This window comes from Montipora foliosa, chromosome 5 (genome assembly GCF_036669935.1).
Source record: "Montipora foliosa isolate CH-2021 chromosome 5, ASM3666993v2, whole genome shotgun sequence".
NCBI classification, from domain to species: domain Eukaryota; kingdom Metazoa; phylum Cnidaria; class Anthozoa; order Scleractinia; family Acroporidae; genus Montipora; species Montipora foliosa.
In genome coordinates, this window is record NC_090873.1 from 32,761,919 (window position 1) to 32,784,418 (window position 22,500).

Here is a 22,500-nt window from a genome sequence, read left to right on the forward strand (position 1 = left end):
GAAGATAGTTAAAAACTGGGCTTTAGCTGAACGAGATTTAAAATTTGGTATTGACAGAAACCCTTACATACATTAAATTTGCAGGGAAATAAGCGTCTCAAACCTGTTAAAAATATTGCCAAACTTGTCAAACTGTCGCGTTCTTCATGCGAATAAAAACGCCCAACAATAATTGCAGGCCCATGTATAGCTCACCGGTCACATGTTTTGAATGATGTCCTTCAAAAGTTCGTTCAAGGTCCCGGGTGGGGGGGGGGGGGGGTACTTTAGGAATTTCTGGGTGGGGATGTGCCGCTGGGACCCTGGAACCCTTAGCGTATACCAGACACTGACCAGAGCTACAATACTCGTCAAAAATCTTGAAACACTTGTGTCTGTTTCCCCTTCCCAATGTTCGGCACGCATTTTAGCACTTATTCTTACGATGCTCTGCATAACAGCGACGTGAAATCACCAAATTTGAGGTTCTGGCCCCAACGTGATCATAAAAATATGAAGTATTCATTCCCTATTCTCACTCTGAAACCGCTCGTGTACATTTAGTTTTAGGACCATTCGCCCTTATTGTATGGCATAAACGAAATGGAAGAATTGCGAAGACGTAGGATTGTGCAGTGTTTTATTTTGAGGTGACGTTTTCGTCTCCAAACCTCCCCACCCTGCAGTGTAGCCTGCAGTGCAGGCTTATTTTAGAGGTGACGGGCTAAGCATACCCTGAGTGCCAGAGGTTTTTCTTGTGCAGTTTCCGGTGTCGGTCATGTCTCTATTGTGACCCGCGCGAAAAACCTCTGGAGCAGAGCGCGATTTCTTTGAGAGCGCCAAGCCAATGACAAGCCAGTTTAAATCTACCTAGTCCAGAATCTGGACTAGAATGCTGATTGGCTCCGTAGCGACCTTCCAAGGGTCAACTAATCTAATAGACACGGACTTCTAGGAATAGAGAAAGCCTGTAAAATGTTTGTCGCTTGTTGAGGTGATGATGGAGATGGGCAGACTTCGACGTTGGTGTCAGGGTGGTTTAGTGGTCATCAACCGTGCCTCCCACCTCTGTGACCCAGGTTCAACTCTGGCCTCGGGTCGTATGTGGGCTGAGTTTCAGTCGATCTTAATCTGACTCCGAGGGTTTTTCTCCGGGTACTCCGGTTTTCCTCCCTCCTCAAAATCGACTCCCGGCCTATTCCATCAGGCTGTGGTGCTGTGCTCCGAGGTCATACATGGGTCGCGTTCAGGGGCCGAGCGCCTAGCCGGCAGCACAGCTCCTTCGGCCCGACCTTGTTGAGCTGCGCCCTTAGCAATTCAGTCTCCGACTGCGAGAAAGGGCGATTAGCAGATCAGATATTACTTGTTTCGCGTGCTGAAAGCTATGTATATGGTCAAGAGAACTTCCATCTAGAGTCGGGTTATCTAAATGCCTCGACAAAGAAGCGACTTAAAGACATCGACATTAAATATCAAAAGAGCATTGACGAGAACGAATTAACTCCAGGCGTTCAAGGAAGATAGGAACTGACCATGGCCATAAACTAAAGCACGCTGTGACTATCGGCTAAAACGTTAACGGAACTCAAACAAGCCTTGTTCCCTGAAATAAGTAACTTGAGCTTGTGGCTGAAAGCCAATAAGCTTAGTTTAAATGTTGCCAAAACTGAAATAATGATTATGAAGACGTTGAAATAAGAATTGACGATCAAATCGTCAAGAAGGTTGAACATATCAAATCCTTGGGCGACCATAGTTGCTCAACTTACTTGGTGCAAACACGTTGAAGAATTATACACTGAGAAACCATTCTCAGCTATAGGTGCCCTCAAAGTGTTTGAGTTGCTACCTGAGATAAGCACTAAAAATTGCAGAATCGTGCAGCCAGCTATAGAGTAATTACAAAATTGCCTTTTGATACGAACTCGAACCACTTTCTAACCACCCTTAACTGGGAGAGGCTATCAATTCGAAGAAAGAAACGGAAAGCCTTAATGATGTATAAGACAATGAATTAGAATGGACATGCCCCGGATTATCTTCAACGTCTTTTCACTCAGTATTGCTCTAATAACAACCTGAGAAATTCTGAGGGAAAACTTGCGTTGCCAAAACCGAGAACTAATTATTTAAAGCGAAGCTTCTCCTATAGCGGGGCCACATTATGGAATAACTTACCCAGTAGCTTAAAGAATCAGCATGTCGGATTTCCACACGTAAAGCAGTTGTAAATAGTTTTAGTTTTTAACTTGTAAGGCTGCTGCTGCTGCTGCTGCTGCTGCTGCTACTACTACTACTACTACTACTATAGCAAAAACACGGTTTGTAACGATAACATAAACCAAGGTCAAGAACAAGCTTTATTCCCTTTTTAAACTCATTGAAACATTGCTTTTGCTAAATCTCTCTATTCTTGGTTTTGAATCTCGTGGTTATGAGTCATTTTTTTAGAAAAACAAAAGCAAAAGGCGTTATTTGCGTAAATAAGGATTGACTTGAGACACCAACATGATGTCCAACATGGCCTTGTGCTATGCACAATTGTCCAAGGGTCTTGGCGTTGGTTTTAAATCACATCTGGTATGATTTTCCTCGTTCAAAAAGTAAAATACGTGGATTGCAGGAAACAGTACTTCTGCCTGACGCTTCATTCCCTTAAAACAATCTATGACAAGTAACCACTGAATTCAGTTCTTGCCATATTTGACTGGAACAGCTAAGGTGTCGATAAGTGCAGATACCCCCGGGCGCTTTATTTTGCCTCGACCTTCATTTATCCAGGGGAAACAAAAACATCATCCAGTACATATTACCAACCATAATTATACAAATATAATTCTAAAAACATGACTCAAGTAAGGTAACTGATAATAACAATAATGGTTAAAAATGCATGGTTTCCAGTTTAACTCGTTTCCTTAAATAATTTAAGCACATAAACATATATATTCCCACATTTCTTCCCTATAAATAGAAAATCTAAAAGCTGGAAGAATGACTGAAATTATATAACAAATAACACTATGGCAAAGTTCAATGGCGAAAAAAAGAACCTTTTTGAAGGTGTTGACAAGTGCAATAACACTTGGACGTTTAACTTGCTACCACCTTACACAGAACTTCATACAATTCTTGTTAACAATCATATTTATACAAACATAACTCTACAAACATGACTCAGTTAATGTAACCAGCGATAACAATAATGGTTTAAAATGTCAGGTTTCCAGTTTAAGCTGAAAACATATATATTCCCTTATATCTTCTCTATAAATAGAAACTCTAAAAGCCACAATAATGAAAAAATTACAACAAATAACAATTAACGCAAAATCCAACTGCAAAAAGAGCACCGTGTTCATATTTGAGCAATCAAGGTGTTGACAAATGCAATAACACTTGGGCGTTTTAATTTGCTTCGACCTTCATTTATCCAGAGTACACAAAACTTCCTCTAAAAGTTGTTATCAATCATAGTTATACAAATATAATTCTACAAACAGTCAATAAAGGTAACTGGTAATAATGGTTAAAAATGCCAGGTTTCCAGTTTAAGCTGTAAACACTTTTTACAGGCTATCAAATATAGGATAACAGCAAAAGCGATACATCAGAACTTTCGGCCGTCACTGCAGAGTGTGATGTTTCACTCTGGAGTAAGTGTATTTTTTAGGACTTCATAAAACGTATTCACAACATAGATGAATCCATATTCAGCAAACAAAGGTAAATTAGACCTAAAAGCCAAGACCGAACTAACTATGGCTTGGTTATTTGCCCGTTTTCCTGTATAACATTGTGCTGGGTAGGACTAGGGATTCGTTTTGAAGTTATGGTCCAAAAATTCCAAAAAGAGAAAAAGTCACGACTATTTTCTTCAGGACTGTAGAATAATTCTAAGTTTAAACGGTTTACTAATCGTGATGATTATTCAAGTGCTGTAAGTCCCCAGTGCGCAGTCTTCTCTTTAGCACCGTGTCCTTGGATACTGTTTTTAAATCATATGCAAGTCCAAGCTTGGCGCACACGTCGATAAACCACTTTGACGGGTTCAGCGAAACCCCCAATTCACTTGTTGCATAGTCCTGAGGAAAGGTATGATGAAAGTTGTGGAAGCCCTCACCGCCAGTTGCTATGACAACGGAAAAGTTTTGAGAAGGGTTAATGTTCTTGTCATAAGGCTTGGATCCCCAGAGATGAGCGAAGCTGTTCACGCACCAGGTTGCATTCAGAGTAAAGGCATATCGGAAAGCATAACAAATCATGAATGCATTCAATAAGCTCTCATTCCAAAAGTACCATGGAACGATGGCTGGAATGATCACGTTGAAAAGAGTGATAAGAAGCTTGTAGTGTCTGGAATGAGAAAAATGGTATACTATTTTCAGTTTAGAATACAATTTGTTTCACTATGTCGCTATTGTTCTTTTGTTGAAATGTACAAATATTCAGTACTAATCTCCTTTTCCTGATACTATGATCTTATTAACGTTGTCCTTGGATATTGTGTGTTCTGTCTGTTATAGTTTTATTTGTAATTTAATTATTTACTCTCATTCTTAAGTATGTTTAAGGCGACCGATAAAGTGCATCTAATTAGCTTTACTGTACTTTCGCTGCTATTAGCAGTTCCTGTAAAACGATTCTATCTTATACTTGTAATACTCATGTGTAGTGGAGAGAAAAATAAAAAAAAAAAACAAAAATGTAATAAGGGCTCCAATGATCACCGGCCTGAATTAACGGGAACCTCGATCCCACAAAGAGACCCTGGGAACGAGGTTGAATTTAACGGATTTTTAAAACTATACCTGAAACTGTCATTGATGAGGAAAATGTCCAAACATTTATTCCCGCCAGGTTTATTTAAGTCAAAAGCGTGCGATTTTTCCTCTAACCCATATTTCCCAAGATTTTTCAACCTCGGGTTGTCGCCGAAGATTTCGGAAGATTTCCCGAAGATTTCCATGTTAATTTAATATACCGCGGTGAGCGCGACTTTAGGGCTGTTTACGTGAGAAAACTGGCCCCGTTGGGAATACCATACCGGGACGAATACTTGATTTCCTATCGCGTTTATATGATACCTACCTGATTTGATATCTTGCTTACATGAAGGCATACTTGACATGTGTAAATTGTCGACGAAATTTACGCATGCGCTTCCCGTTCCAGTCCACCGACAGGCCTGTTTCACCCTGAATCGGGTGGTTTTTCTTCACATGATAAGGTTGCGAGATTTCGTACCGAAACAAAATTCTCGCTCTGGTGCACAAACGGAGGTGAACTCGCGCCGGTATGACATTTTCTGTTGGTAATATGTATTAAAACGAATGAAGAGCCACAAGAGGGAAATAGAGTTAACTCGTTTCGAGACGAGAGTCGCCCAGTCATCCTGCAAACATCCTCTGTAACAAGTTGCTGTCAGGGACCCAAGCACTAGGGCGAAATTGACTCTCAACAGGTTAACTTTCACAACAATTTAGTGTGATGGTAATTAAGTTGCATCACAAACAACCAAAATCTGATTTTCTGCAGGCAAGCCTTTCACCCTTAGACTCACTGAAAAAACAAAGCTGAAGTGATGTCTGCTCTATCGTTATATTAAGGCGTAGTCCCCTCATTTTTCATAAACTGCGAAACAAGCGGCCAGGCTGACAAGGGAATAGGGTCATTTACCACGGCTCCACCAATCATGTCCCTTTCTTTGTGAACAGAACAATAGAGAGGAGAATTATGCGTTTCTCGAGTCTCGTGATCTCTTGGGTAAGGATAGTAGTAATTAATTCACTGCCATTAGAGACTACCTATCGGTTACATAAAGCGTTTGAGTAACACGGAAAACCGATAATCATAATAAGAATACATTCGATTCGTCATTACCTTCGCTGAAACATGACGATTTCATCCGTGTACAAGTCGCTCAGCTCCAATTGTTGTCCTTTCTTTATGACATTTGGGTGCTTTTTCACAAGTAGCCAACCAACATGCGCGAAGAAGAATCCTCTCTTAGCGTTGTGCGGGTCGGCATCGGTTTCAGAGAACTTGTGGTGGACGCGGTGGTCCCGCGCCCATTCAAAGATGTCATTTTGAGCCGCGACGCAATTAAAGCACATTAGCAACAGTCTGAGAAGCCATGTAGCTTTGTACGATCTGTGAGACCAAAGTCTGTGGGCTCCACAAGTAACACCGAGAACTCCAATAAAATAACAAAGCCAGGTCCAGAACCAAGTCCACGGGCTTGCTCCGGGCAGGAGAGAAATCCCGTAAAATGCCATAAGATGCAGTACTGACATGAAATAGACGTTCATCCACACGATTTTACGTTCGGGGAGCTTTGGTTCATCTTCGGAGGTGCTCGATTCTGATGGGATAGTTTCTGTTAGCGTAATTATTTCACTCGACGGAGCCATTTTCCTGAATAAAGAATGATATTTAAGGGCAATTAAACCTTTAAGTAAATTGCAAGATAGTTTTTAAAACTGACGCTGGAGTAACGATGCAAATTATTTTTAGAATTAAAACTTTTCTGCTCCTAGCCAACATAAGCTTTGTAGCTCGATATATCAAAACAAAAGATAAGCAAGGATGTTTTGCTTTCATATTTAAATACCATCTTTCACTCACAGACTGACACTTGAAAAGAATCTAAAAATTAGGAAAAAAAAGTTTAAGCGCAGCGCTATTATCTGATTTTCCAGTTGTTTTTCATAGCATCCCAACAAAAGGCGACAAACGACTTGAGAGTTTCCGCTTCGTGCAAACAGACGTACGGTAAATCCTGTCCACTGAAAGTTCGAATTTGCAAGGGAAGAAGAGCAGCTAAACATTATCATCAGACGAGTGTGACGTTCGCTTAGTAATAGCGCAGATTACATAATGCATGTAATTATGACAAGAGGATAGTTAAAAACTGGGTTTTAGCTGAACGAGATTTAAAATTTGGCATTGACAGAAGCCCTTACATACATTAAATTTGCAGGGAAATAAGCGTCTCAAACCTGTTGAAAATATTGCCAAACTTGTCAAACTGTCGCGTTCTTCATGCGAATAACAACGCCCAACGATAATTGCAGGCCCATTTATAGCTCACCGGTCACATGTTTTGAATGATGTCCTTCAAAAGTTCGTTCAAGGTTCAGTTAACTGTAAGTAAACTAGTCAGCCATCGTCTATTGTCAGAGCCAGGTGTCAACAGCACTTGATAAACGGATTTAAAGCAACGCCTTATTGAAAAATGATTGTTTTGTCTTTCTGTCGCTACCAGGTAAATTTAAAGATTAAACGAGACTTAGTGTGAGTTGACGTTTGATTTGGTTTTAATGATGTAACAGTAACTCAAAGTGAAGCACGAGACGCACGTAGCATCAAATGTTGTGTTTGGCTTGCGTGGGTTGGAAAGTTTTTTTTTGTATTTAGGGGGTTGGAAAGGTTTGGAGAGTGCTCGAGTTCGACGTGCGGTGAAAAGAGCAAGCAACATTGCAAACTTAATTGTAAGCTTCATTGAAAGTCGTTTTAATGTCAAGAAGAACTTGTTGCGTAAACTGCCTATATGAAACGACCCGACCTACAAGTCGCAGAAACTTGCTCCATTAAGTTAAACAAGTTTAACTTCATAAAACTAGTTGCAAGGACCAGATTTTGCTCTCCGTGACTAATGTTTTGATGAAATTGTGTTAAACACACGAGAGGAGACTTTGGCCCCTGAGATGGTGTTGTTTTGTGGAGTGCGACAAAGAAAAGAATCTTAACGCGTGCCGCACGTGCAGCATGTTTGTCCCTTTGAAACATCGCGAGGCTAGAGATGAATTGTCATTGTAATAAAACATTCATGTAATCATACGTCTCTGGAATGCGTCGATACTCCAATGATACAGAGAGGTAAGGCGAAGGCGTCGACGTCATCAACGAGAACGAGTACGACATAAAACAAGAGGTTCAATGAGCAAAAAAAAAAACTGTTCTTTACGCTTCGCATGTGTATTTCAAGTTTCGGTAAATTTTGCGACCTTTCTCGTCCTGTCAAAACAGGGAGCCTTAGAAACGGCTACGCATACGACTACGACAACGCCACAAAACAAGAATATCATTGGTTAAAAGAGTAAAATTAATCGTGCTGCACGTTCGGCACGCATTTTAGCTCTTATTCTTACGGTAGTCTGCATAACAGCGACGTGAAATCATCAAATTTGACGACGGTTCCGGGCACAAGGTGAGCATTCAAATGTGAGCCATTCATTCCCCGTTTTCACTCTGAAACCGCTTGTATAAATTGAGTTTGAGGACAATTAGCCCTTATTGTATGGCATAAACGAGATGGAAAAATTGCGAAGACTTAGGATTGTGCAATGTTTTATTTTGAGGTGACGTTTTCGTCTCCAAATCTCCACACCCTAGCCTGCAGTGTAGCCTGCAGTGCAGGCTTATTTTAGTGGTGACGGGCTAAGCATAATCCTTCCCGGAATTTTTAGCTGCCATCTTAAATTTCTGAAGCAAAGGAAGTTCAGGGAGAATAAATTGCCACCAAGCGGGTAGGGCATAAGCGGCAAAGGTGAGCGTCCCATTCCCTCCCAACATCCATCCCGGCAACATGACGGCTGGATCGAGTTTGGGCGGGTCGATAAGACGCCTGCACTGCGGGGTATCCAGTTTTGTTCCAAGAAGGTTTGCATACAACTTCCATGCGGATAATAAATCAGAGTGGCTATGAGCCACTGAACTTTGAAAATGAATTATGGAAGGTGAAATTGACCTGAATTCACACCAGTGTGTCACAGCACAGTTAATAGATGTAGGCCCTGGATTAACTATGGTCACAGTGATATGGGCATCCGCGCGTTTTGGGTATCCTCATTCCAAAAACGCTAGTGATGTGAGGAAAACACTTATTGTTTCAACGTGGCCTTGAAGTACTTGACTGCGATAACTTTGACGAAGCGAAAATCAACTGCGATAACTATGGTGGAGCGATAACCTTTGACCTTGCGATATCCGGAGAGAAGAAAGAGACGATAGCCAAAACAGGAAGAAGACGAAGAGGTCAGAGTTTATTATGAAGTCCTTCGTGAGAGTTTGTGTACAAAAAGAATCTAGTGAATCAAGAAGGTCAAGAATGTTGTCTACAGTCCGTGGAACTTGGAGTTCGAAGTTAATCAAGATCAATGCCTGAATGGTCATGAAAGACAGTAGGCCCGCTTTGCTTTACGAACTACTTAACGTAATCTTTAACCGAAGTAATTGTAACAGTGTAAAACTAATTAAATAATAGTGAAAAAGGGTAACTGCTAGTTCTCACACTTTTGTTGCATGCCTTATATCGTACTAGGGAGTTATTTTCATTCATGCCTTGTTTGCGGACATCTCTTGGTTATTCGTGCACGTATTAAAATTGGGGGCCTGTCCGGGAGGTTTTTCTCCTGTCTGTGGTCATTTCCTTGTCCGGGTGCTATTTTCACTGTCCGGGAGGTTTTTCCTGTCCGGGAGCCTTTTCCTTGTCCGAGAGCTATTTATCGCTTCCCGGGAGCAGTCGTTTCCCTGTCTGGGAAAATCTTTCGTTATCTAGGAGTCATCTCTTTTTTTGTCCGCGTCCTACTGTCGTTATTGCATTGAGCAGTTACTGACAGTAACTGGTGATCCTCATAAGAATTGTAGTTAAGAACTTTTTCACCCTTAAGTTTGTACCATCCAGTATTCTTAACGGTTATCGTTGGGTATGCCCAGAGTTTACGAGTTGCAGTTGAAGCGATTTAAAGGTTTTATGGATGACCTATGTAGTCAATGCTCAGAGGCTGTTTCCAAAGTCAGTAGAGGCATGGAATTCAGTCTGCAGTTTTTAGAGTGAAAGTCATGTATGATGAAGTATTGCGATATACTAGTATAGTGCTCTAGAGAGAGAGCAGGATCAGTGTGTTGGTGGAAATATTTTCCATTGTTTACAAGAATACAAGAGTTTTTGTGATACAAGCTACATACATTTTAAAATTAAAACTTTTCTGCTTTGTAGCTCGATATAGCAAAAAAAAAAAAAAAAAGAGATAAGCAAGGATACGTTGCTTTCATACTTAAATACCATCTTTCAATCACAGAATGACACTTGAAAAGAATCTAAAAATTAGAAAAAAAATTTTGTTTCAGTGCAGCTCTTACCTGATTTTCTAGTATGTTTTTCGTAGCATCACAGCAAGGCGACAAACGACTTGAGAGTTTCCGCTTCGTGCAAACAGACGTACGGTAAATCTTGTCCACTGAAAGTTCGAATTTGCAATGGAATAAGAGCAGCTAAACATTATCATCAGACGAGTGTGACGTTCGCTTAGTAAAAGCGCAGATTACATCATGTAATTATTACAAGACGACAAGACGATAGTTAAAAACTGGGTTTTAGCTGAACGAGATTTAAAATTTGGCATTGACAGAAACCCTTACATACATTAAATTTGCAGGGAAATAAGCGTCTCAAACCTGTTGAAAATATTGCCAAACTTGTCAAACTGTCGCGTTTTTCATGCGAATGAAAACGCCCAACAATAATTGCAGGCCCATTTATAGCTCACCGGTCACATGTTTTGAATGATGTCCTTCAAAAGTTCATTCAAGGTTCAGTTAACTGTAAGTAAACTAGTCAGTCATGGTCTATTGTCAGAGCCAGGTGTCAACAGCACTTGATAAACGGATTTAAAGTAACGCCTTATTGAGAATGATTGTTTTTTTTTTCTGTCGCTCTCACTTTTTCCCTATGTACCAGGTAAATTTAAAGATTAAACGAGACTTACTGTGAGTTAACGTTCGATTTGAATTTAATGATGTAACATTAACTCAAAGTGAAGCACTTTGGACCCTGAGAAGGTGTTGTTTTGTGGAGTGCGACAAATAAAAGAATAGAAACGCGTGCCGAACGTGCAGCACGTTTGTCCCTTTGAAACATCACGTGGCTAGAGATGAATTGTCTTATACATTGTAATAAAACATTCATGTAATCATACGTTATGTTACGTCCCTGTACAATTGGAATGCGTCGATACTCCAATGTGATACAGGGAGGTAAGGCGAAGACGTCGACGTCATCAACGAGAACAAGTACTCCATAAAGGTCCATAAAACAAGAGGTTCAATGAGCAAAAACAAAATGTTCTTTACGCTCCGCATGTGTATTTCAAGTTTCGGTAAATTTTGCGACCTTTCTCGTCCTGTCAAAACAGGGAGCCTTAGAAACGGCTACGGCTACGGATACGACTACGACAACGCCACAAAACAAGAATATCATTGGTTAAAAGAGTAAAATTAATCGTGCTGCACGTTCGGCACGCATTTTAGCTCTTATTCTTACGGTAGTCTGCATAACAGCGACGTGAAATCATCAAATTTGAGGTTCTGGCCCCAACGTGATCATAAAAATATGAAGTATTCATTCCCTATTCTCACTCTGAAACCGATCGTGTACATTTAGTTTTAGGACAATTCGCCCTTATTGTATGGCATAAACGAAATGGAAGAATTGCGAAGACGTAGGATTGTGCAGTGTTTTATTTTGAGGTGACGTTTTCGTCTCCAAACCTCCCCACCCTGCAGTGTAGCCTGCAGTGCAGGCTTATTTTAGAGGTGACGGGCTAAGCATACCCTGAGTGCCAGAGGTTTTTCTTGTGCAGTTTCCGGTGTCGGTCATGTCTCTATTGTGACCCGCGCGAAAAACCTCTGGAGCAGAGCGCGATTTCTTTGAGAGCGCCAAGCCAATGACAAACCAGTTTAAATCTACCTAGTCCAGAATCTGGACTAGAATGCTGATTGGCTCCCAAGGGTTTTCTAATCTAATAGACACGGGCTTCTAGGAATAGAGAAAGCCTGTAAAATGTTTGTCGCTTGATGAGGTGATGATGGAGATGGGCAGACTTCGATGTTGGTGTTTGTTTCGCGTGCTGAAAGATATGTATATGGTCAAGAGAACTTCCATCTAGAGTTGGGTTATCTAAATGCCTCGACAAAGAAGCGACTTAAAGACATCGACATTAAATATCAAAAGAGCATTGTCGAGAACGAATTAACTCCAGGCGTTCAAGGAAGATAGGAACTGACCATGGCCATAAACCAAAACACGCTGTGACTATCGGCTAAAACGTTAACCGAACTCAAACAAGCCTTGTTCCCTGAACTAAGTAACTTGAGCTTCTGGCTGAAAGCCAATAAGCTTAGTTTAAATGATGCCAAAACTGAACTAATGATTATGAAGACGTTGAAATAAAAATTGACGATCAAATCGTCAAGAAGGTTGAACATACCAAATCCTTGGGCGACCATAGTTTCTCAACTTACTTGGTGCAAACACGTTGAAGAATTATACACTGAGAAACCATTCTCAGCTATAGGTGCCCTCAAAGTGTTTGAGTTGCTACCTGAGATAAGCACTAAAAATTGCAAAATCGTGCAGCCAGCTATAGAGTAATTACAAAATTGCCTTTTGATACGAACTCGAACCACTTTCTAACCACCATTAACTGGGAGAGGCTATCAATTCGAAGAAAGAAACGGAAAGCCTTAATGATGTATAAGACAATGAATGGACATGCCCCGGATTATCTTCAACGTCTTTTCACTCAGTATTGCTCTAATAACAACCTGAGAAATTCTGAGGGAAAACTTGCGTTGCCAAAACCGAGAACTAATTATTTAAAGCGAAGCTTCTTCTATAGCGGGGCCACATTATGGAATAACTTACCAAGTAGCTTAAAGAATCAGCATGTCGGATTTCCACACGTAAAGCAGTTGTAAATAGTTTTAGTTTTTAACTTGTAAAGCTGCTGCTGCTACTACTACTACTACTACTACTACTACTACTACTACTACTACTACTACTACTACTACTACTACTACTACTACTACTACTACTACTACTACTACTACTACTACTATAACAAAAACACGGTTTGTAACGATAACATTAACCAAGGTCAAGAACAAGCTTTATTCCCTTTTTAAACTCACTGAAACATTGCTTTTTGCTAAATCTCTCTATTCTTGGTTTTGAATCTCGTGGTTTTGAGTCATTTTTTTAGAAAAACAAAAACAAAAGGCGTTATTTGCGTAAACAAGGATTGACTTGAGACACCAACATGATGTCCAACATGGCCTTGTGCTATGCACAATTGTCCAAGGGCCTTGGCGTTGAATTTTAAATCACATCTGGTATGATTTTCCTCGTTCAAAAAGTACGTGGATTGCAGGCAACAGTACTTCTGCCTGACAATCTATGACAATTAACCACTGAATTCAGTTCTTGCCATATTTGACTGGAACAGCTAAGGTGTCGATAAGTGCAGAAACCCCCGGGCGTTTTATTTTGCCTCGACCTTCATTTATCCAGGGGAAACAAAAACGTCATCCAGTACATATTACCAACCATAATTATACAAATATAATTCTACAAACATGACTCAAGTAAGGTAACTGACAATAACAATAATGGTTAAAAATGCATGGTTTCCAGTTTAACTCGTTTCCTTAAATAATTTAAGCACATAAACATATATATTCCCGCATTTCTTCCCTATAAATAGAAAATCTAAAAGCTGGAAGAATGACTGAAATTATATAACAAATAACACTATGGCAAAGTTTAATGGCGAAAAAAAGAACCTTTTTGAAGGTGTTGACAAGTGCAATAACACTTGGACGTTTTAACTTGCTACCACCTTACACAGAACTTCATACAATTCTTGTTAACAATCATAGTTATACAAATATAACTCTACAAACATGACTCAGTTAATGTAACCAGCAATAACAATAATGGTTTAAAATGTCAGGTTTCCAGTTTAAGCTGAAAACATATATATTCCCCTATATCTTCTCTATAAATAGAAACTCTAAAAGCCACAATAATGAAAAAATTACAACAAATAACAATTAACGCAAAATCCAACTGCAAAAAGAGCACCGTGTTCATATTTGAGCAATCAAGGTGTTGACAAATGCAATAACACTTGGGAGTTTTAACTTGCCTCGACCTTCATTTATCCAGAGTACACAAAGATTCCTCTAAAACTTGTTATCAATCATAGTTATACAGATCTAATTCTACAAACAGTCAATAAACGTACCTGGTAATAATGGTTAAAAATGCCAGGTTTCCAGTTTAAGCTGTAAACACTTTTTACAGGCTATCAAATATAGGATAACAGCAAAAGCGGTACATCAGAACTTTCGGCCGTCACTGCAGAGTGTGATGTTTCACTCTGGAGTAAGTGTATTTTTTAGGACTTCATAAAACGTATTCACAACATAGGTGAATCCATATTCAGCAAACAAAGGTAAATTAGACCTAAAAGCCAAGACCGAACTAACTATGGCTTGGTTATTTGCCCGTTTTCCTGTATAACATTTTGCTGGGTGGGACTAGGGATTCGTTTTGAAGTTATGGTCCAAAAATTCCAAAAAGAGAAAAAGTCACGACTATTTTCTTCAGGACTGTAGAATAATTTTAAGTTTAAACGGTTTCCTAATCGTGATGATTATTCAAGTGCTGTAAGTCCCCAGTGCGTAGTCTTCTCTTTAGCACCGTGTCCTTGGATACCGTTTTTAAATCATATGCAAGTCCAAACTTGGCGCACACGTCGATAAACCACTTTGACGGATTCAGCGAAACCCCCAATTCACTTGTCGCATAGTCCTGAGGAAAGGTGTGATGAAAGTTGTGGAAGCCCTCACCGCCAGTTGCTATGACAACGGAAAAGTTTTCCGAAGGGTTAATGTTCTTGTCATAAGGCTTGGATCCCCAGAGATGAGCCAAGCTGTTCACGCACCAGGTTGCATTCAGAGTAAAGGCATATCGAAAAGCATAACAAATCATGAATGCATTCAATAAGCTCTCATTCCAAAAGTACCATGGAACGATGGCTGGAATGATCACGTTGAAAAGAGTGATCAGAAGCTTGTAGTGTCTGGAATAAGAAAATGGTATAATATTTTCAGTTTAGAATACAATTTGTTTCACTGTGTCTTTATTGTTCTTTTGTAGACTAACGGATTTCCGGTAGCAAGGACTTAAAAAGCACGTTTTAGAACGCCAGGACTTACGACGGTGAACAGGGTTCATAAGAAGCACAAATGTAATCATTGCTCCAATGATCACCGGCATGAATTAACAGATTTAGATTGTATTAGAAACTGTAATCGATGGGGAAAAATGCCCAAGAATTTATACCTGCCAACTTTCTTTAAGACAAAGGCATGAGATTTTTCCGGCTACCCATCGGTCCCAAGATTTTACAACCTCGGATTGTCGCCGAAGATCTCCGAAGATTTCGCAACATATTAATGTACCACAGTAACTGAGCGCGGCTAACGAGTTGCTGTCAGGGACTCAAGCAGTATAGAGGACTGAGCTCGTTTTGCTCAAAAATTCACCGTCAACAGGTTAATTTCACAATACTTTAGTGTGATGGTAATTAAGTTGCATCACATGTACAAATGAACAAATCCGATTTTCACAAAGAAGCCTTTCGCTCTTAGAATCTCTTTAAAAACGAGGCTGGAGTGACTGCTATATTTTTACATTCGGGCCTAGTCCCCTCCTGTCAAGGGCCATTTCAGCCCTTCTTTGTGAACAAACAAATACAGTCGATGCTGTATTTTGCTGGTAGGACTAGGTGGCCCGACACTTAGAAAACATCTATGACATGAGAATCGGGGCTCTTCCCTTGTCATGGGATGACAGAATTACCCAGAATTCTTTTGGAGCATGAAAGAGGAGAATCTATTTTTTTTACTAGAAGTAACGATACGTTAGAGCGTGCGGTGATCATGTTTGTCACTTTTTGTTTTTTTTAAGGAGCAGAGGGGGGAGATAGTGCAATGCTTTATGTTGGTGGGGCAGAGGTGTATTGGGGAAGGTGACAGTTGTGACGTAAGATTTCGACGCGTAAATCTAGAAAAAAAATGGATCAAAATGTGCATGGGTGACAATTGGGTTTGTTACTAAAATGGTAGTCTGTTTTGATTTGAAGTGTAAACAGAATTTTACAAACAACATTCAAAAGAACGGAACACTTGTAACAACGATTGCAATCTTGGGGTTAGGAAAAAAGATAAGGTAGCGACCATTCATTATTATTCATGATGGTATTAAACGAAGCATCATATGTTTTCAAAATATTTGTTAGGAAATAGGTTAGATTGTCCATGTTTAATTATAAAACAAAGGTAAATAGACAAGGTTGATGATACGATGTCAGTCTTGGAGTACACTGGAGTAAACAACAAATGCTTCACGTACGCTGTATATAAACATTAACAGTAACGGTGGATGAGGTGAGAAGTCAAATGGAGAAAGAATATTACAACTATTTAATATGATTCGGTTTTCAACACGCAATAACTCAATGCAATTCAAGCATTTTAGCTTTCATGAAACAGCTTACTAGCTAGCACGCGTGCCATACCTTCAACTTTATTACTGGGTTGCCGTATGGCAATCCCAGTCGGAAAATGGGTAGATTTCTCCGTTTTATTATTTTCCGTGTCGGTAAAAGTCTTGCCTGTCACTTCCCTGCTAAGTGGTGTCTTTGTGCATAGAGCCTTCTGCGTGTATTTTCTTAGGATCGAGAGGGTAGTGGAAAATGCGTAGATATCTCTGGTGGACACAGTAGAACGATTAACTTAACCGGCAATGGTGCCGAAAGTCATGTAACGCGAATGGCATTTTAGTGGATCTTTGAACAAAATAGACCCTTATGAAGCTCAATAATGGCAAGTCAATTGGATACTGAAAAAGCTTAAGGCGACGAGTAATGGACTTCGACAACAATCTGTCTCCCGTCGAGCCGTCTTTTACCAAGTGTGCTGTTATGTAGAACACTGAAGATTCGTAGGGCAGCGATAATAGTGAATTCAAAGACTAGACCAGGTGGATTGGATCGAATTTCAAGCGTTAAAATCGCTGAAAAGGTAAAATTATTTTCGGAGCGATGCAATTGCGTGTCTTAAACAGATTTTCCTTTGATCTCACATAATTGTGTTTTCCCTCAAAATATTCGCTTGTTTTCGCTTGCGCTCGAACATATTTACCTTTATTACATGTCCAGTGAATAGTTTTATCCTCTGGGATGAATTTGCTGTCGAAAAATCGGTTATTTGGGTGGTTTTTGACAAACAGAGGTTAATTATTCGTAAAGCGATCGCTTCCGTTGCCGTTCGCAACGGGTCGCAAATTTGACACTTGTATCGCATTATCACATTACGCATTGATCGCTAATCCGATTATTCCTAAAAATCTAAAAATATTCGTGCCTCATCAGTTTTCGGTCGAATTTATGTCCAAGAAAGCAGATAAATTGCAGAAAATTTTAGTTTTGCATCCAAACATTCGTAATCAACGCTAAAATGACCAAATTTTGCCTGGAAAACATATTTTACTGTTATTATAAAATGTTTCAGTTGTCTGTAAATAAGTTATACGCTGTTGGAAAAAGGTTTTTTTAATTACCTTTTGCTTTGTTTTTGCAAGCCGGTAATCGGCCCGTGGGCATTACGGGAGAGTAATGCCCTACAATTCAGTCACAATTAGCCAATCAGAGCGCGCGTTACATCGGCTACAAACACAAGCCATATAATAAATGGTCTTAGTATAAATACACAGGTGATTATACAAAATCGCGCGCTCTCATTGGCTCGCTATCTCGGATTATCAGCCGATAATCACCTCGACGGACAAAATGGCTGCCAGTAGTCGTTTTGCCACTGTAAGTGAAGATGATTTTCGCGTTGAAATGTTTTTTTTTCTCTTTTTGAAATAATCACCTGTGTATTTATACTAAAACAATTAATCGCCTCAGGCTCAGTGATTATCAGTGAATATTCACCTCGACTTCGTCTCGGTGAATATTCAACGATAATCACTTTGCCTTCGGCGAATAATTGTTAATTAATGACCCCCCAACTTGAAAAAATTTGCCTTTAACGCTGCACGTACCACAGGCAACCCAGTGTACCCTCACGGAGGGTCTAGTTTTTTGTTGGTTTCTCCCTTCAAACAGTTTGCCACACTGGGAAGTGCGGATCGTAGGGCACCTAAATGTTTTGTCTAAGAATTTCTCTCAGTTTTCTCGGAGATTTAAGGGCCCACAGACGGATTTTTCGCGCGTTGCTATGGAAGTGAAATGTAACTTCCGGTAACTGACGGCATCATATAATGAGCTGACAAGAAAACCCACTCACAAGCAAAAGACATCGCACAAACTGTTGTTTCCATCGAAGGTTTTTCCTCGCCCTTCCTCGCGCTCGTTCTCAGATCAACTGCGTATGCGTAAACGAACTGACTTCCGGTTTGAGAAAAAAGCTAAATTTCCGGCGGTTTTACATTGAATTATTATTTTTTTTACATGGCATGTTTCACCCCCAAATACAGAATATAGCTAAGCATTGATTTTTTAAAATCATCTTTTTTGAAAAAGTTTTGGGTATTTCAGTATCGTTTATGTCTTTAAAAAGAACATTTTTCAAAATAAAAAGAAAACCATGCTTGGCTGGATGCAAAAACGAATACAAATTATCAAACCATCGATTGAATACCCAAATTGCGTAGCACGGAGACAAATTTAGAGTTTTCTTTTATTGGTCACGTGACCATGGGCGTGGCATGATGACGTCATATTTAGGGTCATTGGCTTACAAAAGTTGGAAACTGACCAAAATAATGCCAAATTCTCTCAAATTACTTAACCATTACATCCTTAGCAACGCACCCCAAAAAATACGTCAGTGGGCCCTTAACTATCTTAACTTGCCTACTTATTCGATAATGGCGCTCGTGCCATCGCAGGAAACGAATGTTCGAGACAGATTGCAGTTTGTGTTTTGGCTGTCTTAATTTAGAGCGTTCGGTTTTATGCAGTGAACCAAGAAGTACTCCCAGAATACTTTTGAGTTTTCGCTTATGGAACAGCGCGAAAACCGGCTTAACAGCGGCTGTTCAAAAAAGTGCAGAACGAGTAGATATTCCCAGAAATCTCGATTTTTCACGGCTACAAGCTAATTAGATGACGTCATATCCCAGATACACAACAACTAATCAATTTATTGCCATTGGAGACTACCTATTGGTTGATATTTGCGTTTGAGTAACACGGGAATAAATTCGATTCGTCATTACCTTCGCTGAAACATGACGATTTCATCCGCGTACAAGTCGCTCAGCTCCAACTGTTGTCCTTTCTTTATGACATTTGGGTGCTTTTTCACAAGTAGCCAACCAACATGTGCGAAGAAAAATCCTCTCTTTGCGTTGTGCGGGTCGGCATTGGTTTCAGAGTACTTGTGATGGACGCGGTGGTCCCGCGCCCATTCAAAGATGTCATTTTGAGCCGCGACGCAATTAAAGCACATTAGCAACAGTCTGAGAAGCCATGTAGCTTTGTACGATCTGTGAGACCATAGTCTGTGGGCTCCACAAGTAACACCGAGCCCTCCAATAAAATGACAAAGCCAGGTCCAGAACCAAGTCAACGGGCTTGCTCCGGGTAGGAGAGAAATCCCGTAAAATGCCAGAAGATGCAGTACTGACATGAAATAGACGTTTATCCACACGATTTTACGTTCGGGGAGCTTTGGTTCATCTTCGGAAGTGTTCGGTTTTGATGGGATAGTTTCAGTTAGCGTAATTGTTTCACTTGAAGGAGCCATTTTCCTGAACAAATAACAATACTTAGTAAATTACAAGATATGAAACTGACGCTGCAGCAACAGTGTAAATTATTTAACTTTTCTGCTTTCAGCCAACTAAAATAATGTTGTAAATAATTAATAAGCACTGCGTCCTGACTGTAGCTTTGTAGCTAATAGTGAAATAAAGATTAGCGAGAATAATATGCCTTCATATTTAAAGACAGTCTCTCAGTGAGAGAACGACACTAGGAAAGAAACTAAAAACTGGAAAAATATTTTTGAAGTGCTGCTCAATAATTTATTTTCCGCTATGTTTTCGTTGCAGGACAACAGAAGGCGACAAACGACTTGTGTAAACAGTCACGCATTAACAAATTATGTAAATCTTTCCCCCTGTAAATTCGAAATTTGTAATGAAAAAGCAGATCAAACATCAACGTCAGAGCGATGTCCCCGAAATAAAAGCACTGATTACATGTAATAAACACAAGAGAATAGTTAAATAGTAATAGCTTCTTTAACTGAATAGCTGAACGGGATATAAAATTTGGTATTGAGAGTAACCCGTAGAATTATTAAATTTGCTTGCAAGTATAAAGCATCTCAAACCTGTTAAAAATATTGCCAGACTGCTGCGTTCTTCCCTTGACACAGAATATACGAGCAATGACGTCCAGTGATAATTCCAGGCCCATTTATAGCTCACCATGTCGCATGTTTTGCTCGATGCCCTTTGAAGTTCGTTCAAGGTCACTAACAGGATGTTTATTTACCAGAAAGCACAGGTGGTCCAAGCTTTGTAATGTCACATTGTAATTTAAGCGTGACGATCAGTTACCAAGAATTTATGAGCGTGTTTAGGAGTCGAAATAAAGAACATCAATCTCACAAAAAAAATGCCTTACCTTGTCTTCTTGATACCCGATCAGTGTGGCGTACTTTGGCCATTTCAGCGAGATTTCAGGGGATTTAAGTTCACTGTTTTCCTCTCTCTAAATACTTTCGTAAATGTTATAACGCCATTCCGTAACCTGATCACAACGTAACATTACAGGAGGTACACCAGTCCCAAACTAAAAGCGGCACTTGAACCCCGGACTTGTACACTAATCAGTCATTGTCTATTATTGGACCAGTAACTCCTTAAAAGTGATTGTTTGGGAATTTTTAACTTTCCTTTTTGCCCCACTGTCACATCCAGTTCTTGTGTTAGAACAGCCAAATATTATGTCCCACGTGCGCATTCATGGACGACAAAGATGAGAATAAGTTAACGATCTTACGGAAGGGGATCCTTCCGAAAAGTCAAAAGCGACATCTGTAAAGAAGAAACCGCTGTATTTTTTCACTTTTTACCGCAAAATATAAACATGACTTAATAGACCATTTTACAGTTGTGGCTAAGTTACCAGGCCTAACAATGAAAGCGAGGCTGCCGGTGACCCTGTTTTGATATAAACCTTCATGCTTTTGTAATGTTAATATGGACTAATTAGCCTTACAACAACACAATTTACATGATAAAAGCAGTGAGGTCTGTATCAATGCAAGGTCACCGGCAGCCTCGCAGCCATTCATAGGCTTGGTCGCTGAGCAAACAACTGTAAAATGGCCTATTAACGTGAGTTGACGTTTTATTTGAATTTATTATGTGATGTTAAAAAACTAGAAGCATTGTTGTCGGTTTGAAAAACACGGTCGCCTCGTGTCTTTAGACCAGACAAAACACGCACTTCGAGTTTTTTGAACGGCTTCAAAGACATTCCATAACAAGCGGTATCTTTCGGAAGTCCGAAAAATGTTAAAAATGTGAGGGGAAGATATTAGCATACAAGAAAAACAAGCCGGGCCTCATTACTATTCTTTATATAAAGAATTCTAATGAGGAGTTTTTAGTCGGGGTTAACCCTCATGCACGTGGAGTTCTATCGATGTGTTGAGGGGCTGTTAGGTTAGGATAGTAACGCAAGGGAAGCACGCGAGGCACACAGTAACGCTTTGTCACGCAAAAATGTATCGCTGTCTTTCTATTAAGGAGGCTAATTGGATGAATTTTTTTGATCGACATATATGCTACTGAGCATGGAGCACATGAAAAAGTGCATGTTTTTCGTGTTGGAATTGTTTTTCTGTGCAGTACGGCCAAGAAACGAAATGAAACACGTACCGCACGTGCTGTAAACACGTTTGAACATCTCTTTGGAACATCGCGTGAAGAAGGATAAATTGTCTTATATCATTGTAATAAAACGTTCATTTGATCGTTCGTTAATCAATTTCCGCGTAAACTTTGAATGAGTCGATAATCCAATGGTCCAGGGAACTAAAGCAAAGGCGAGAAGGAGTACGACATGAAACAAGATGTTCAATGAGCCAAAACAGTGTTCTTCAAGTCCCGCACGTGCATTTCACGTTTTGGTAAATTCTACTGTTCTGGTCCTGACAACAACATTTGTGGTCTTGTGGAGGGCGCAATCACCCGACGATAAATTTTAAATTTTTTGCTCCAAACTTCTCCCCTTAATATATCAGTTTTCAAGAAGGTTTGCATACAATTTCCATGCGGATAATAAACTAGACGCTTTGCAAACGTTGACTCGGGCTTCTTTAGGGCCGATTCAATATGGAATAAAGGGCCGATTTTTGATACGATGTCGCAGTAAGGTGTGTTCTACCTTTTATATTTGTCACGGAATGCAAACGAAAAGAGGCCGATCGGCCTGCAGCACATCTACGCGGGACTAGAAGCGAACAAATGGTACCTCATTTTGAGGAATAGTTTTCTCATACATGATTATTGTTAGATTTGCGTGTTCATTATTTTGACATTGGGACCCTCGCAAATGTCCCCTTAACAGCAAAGATATTGTT

The 22,500-nt window shown here is 39.9% G+C and overlaps 2 protein-coding genes across 9 annotated transcripts; both read right to left on the reverse strand.

The window, feature by feature from the left end:
- Nucleotides 1-2,301: 2,301 nt before the first annotated feature.
- LOC138003127 (stearoyl-CoA desaturase 5-like) lies at nucleotides 2,302-10,483 on the reverse strand. 7 transcript variants are annotated; one of them, XM_068849084.1, is made up of 4 exons: nucleotides 10,409-10,477; nucleotides 10,126-10,223; nucleotides 5,863-6,396; nucleotides 2,302-4,335 (listed from the first exon to the last, which is right to left on the reverse strand). In XM_068849084.1, the coding sequence occupies exons 3-4, from the start codon at nucleotides 6,390-6,392 to the stop codon at nucleotides 3,894-3,896; spliced, it is 972 nt and encodes a 323-aa protein (XP_068705185.1). In that variant the 5' UTR covers nucleotides 6,393-6,396; nucleotides 10,126-10,223; nucleotides 10,409-10,477; the 3' UTR covers nucleotides 2,302-3,893. The 7 variants fall into 7 exon arrangements, with proteins under 7 accessions (XP_068705185.1, XP_068705184.1, XP_068705182.1 ...); XM_068849083.1 differs by having other exon boundaries at nucleotides 10,441-10,475; XM_068849081.1 differs by having other exon boundaries at nucleotides 10,126-10,483.
- A 3,085-nt stretch (nucleotides 10,484-13,568) lies between these two features.
- Nucleotides 13,569-21,000, reverse strand: LOC138003128 (acyl-CoA desaturase-like). 2 transcript variants are annotated; one of them, XM_068849088.1, is made up of 3 exons: nucleotides 20,535-21,000; nucleotides 19,118-19,651; nucleotides 13,569-14,909 (listed from the first exon to the last, which is right to left on the reverse strand). In XM_068849088.1, the coding sequence occupies exons 2-3, from the start codon at nucleotides 19,645-19,647 to the stop codon at nucleotides 14,468-14,470; spliced, it is 972 nt and encodes a 323-aa protein (XP_068705189.1). In that variant the 5' UTR covers nucleotides 19,648-19,651; nucleotides 20,535-21,000; the 3' UTR covers nucleotides 13,569-14,467. The 2 variants fall into 2 exon arrangements, with proteins under 2 accessions (XP_068705189.1, XP_068705188.1); XM_068849087.1 differs by lacking the exon at nucleotides 20,535-21,000 and adding an exon at nucleotides 20,239-20,391.
- Between the last annotated feature and the right edge of the window lie 1,500 nt (nucleotides 21,001-22,500).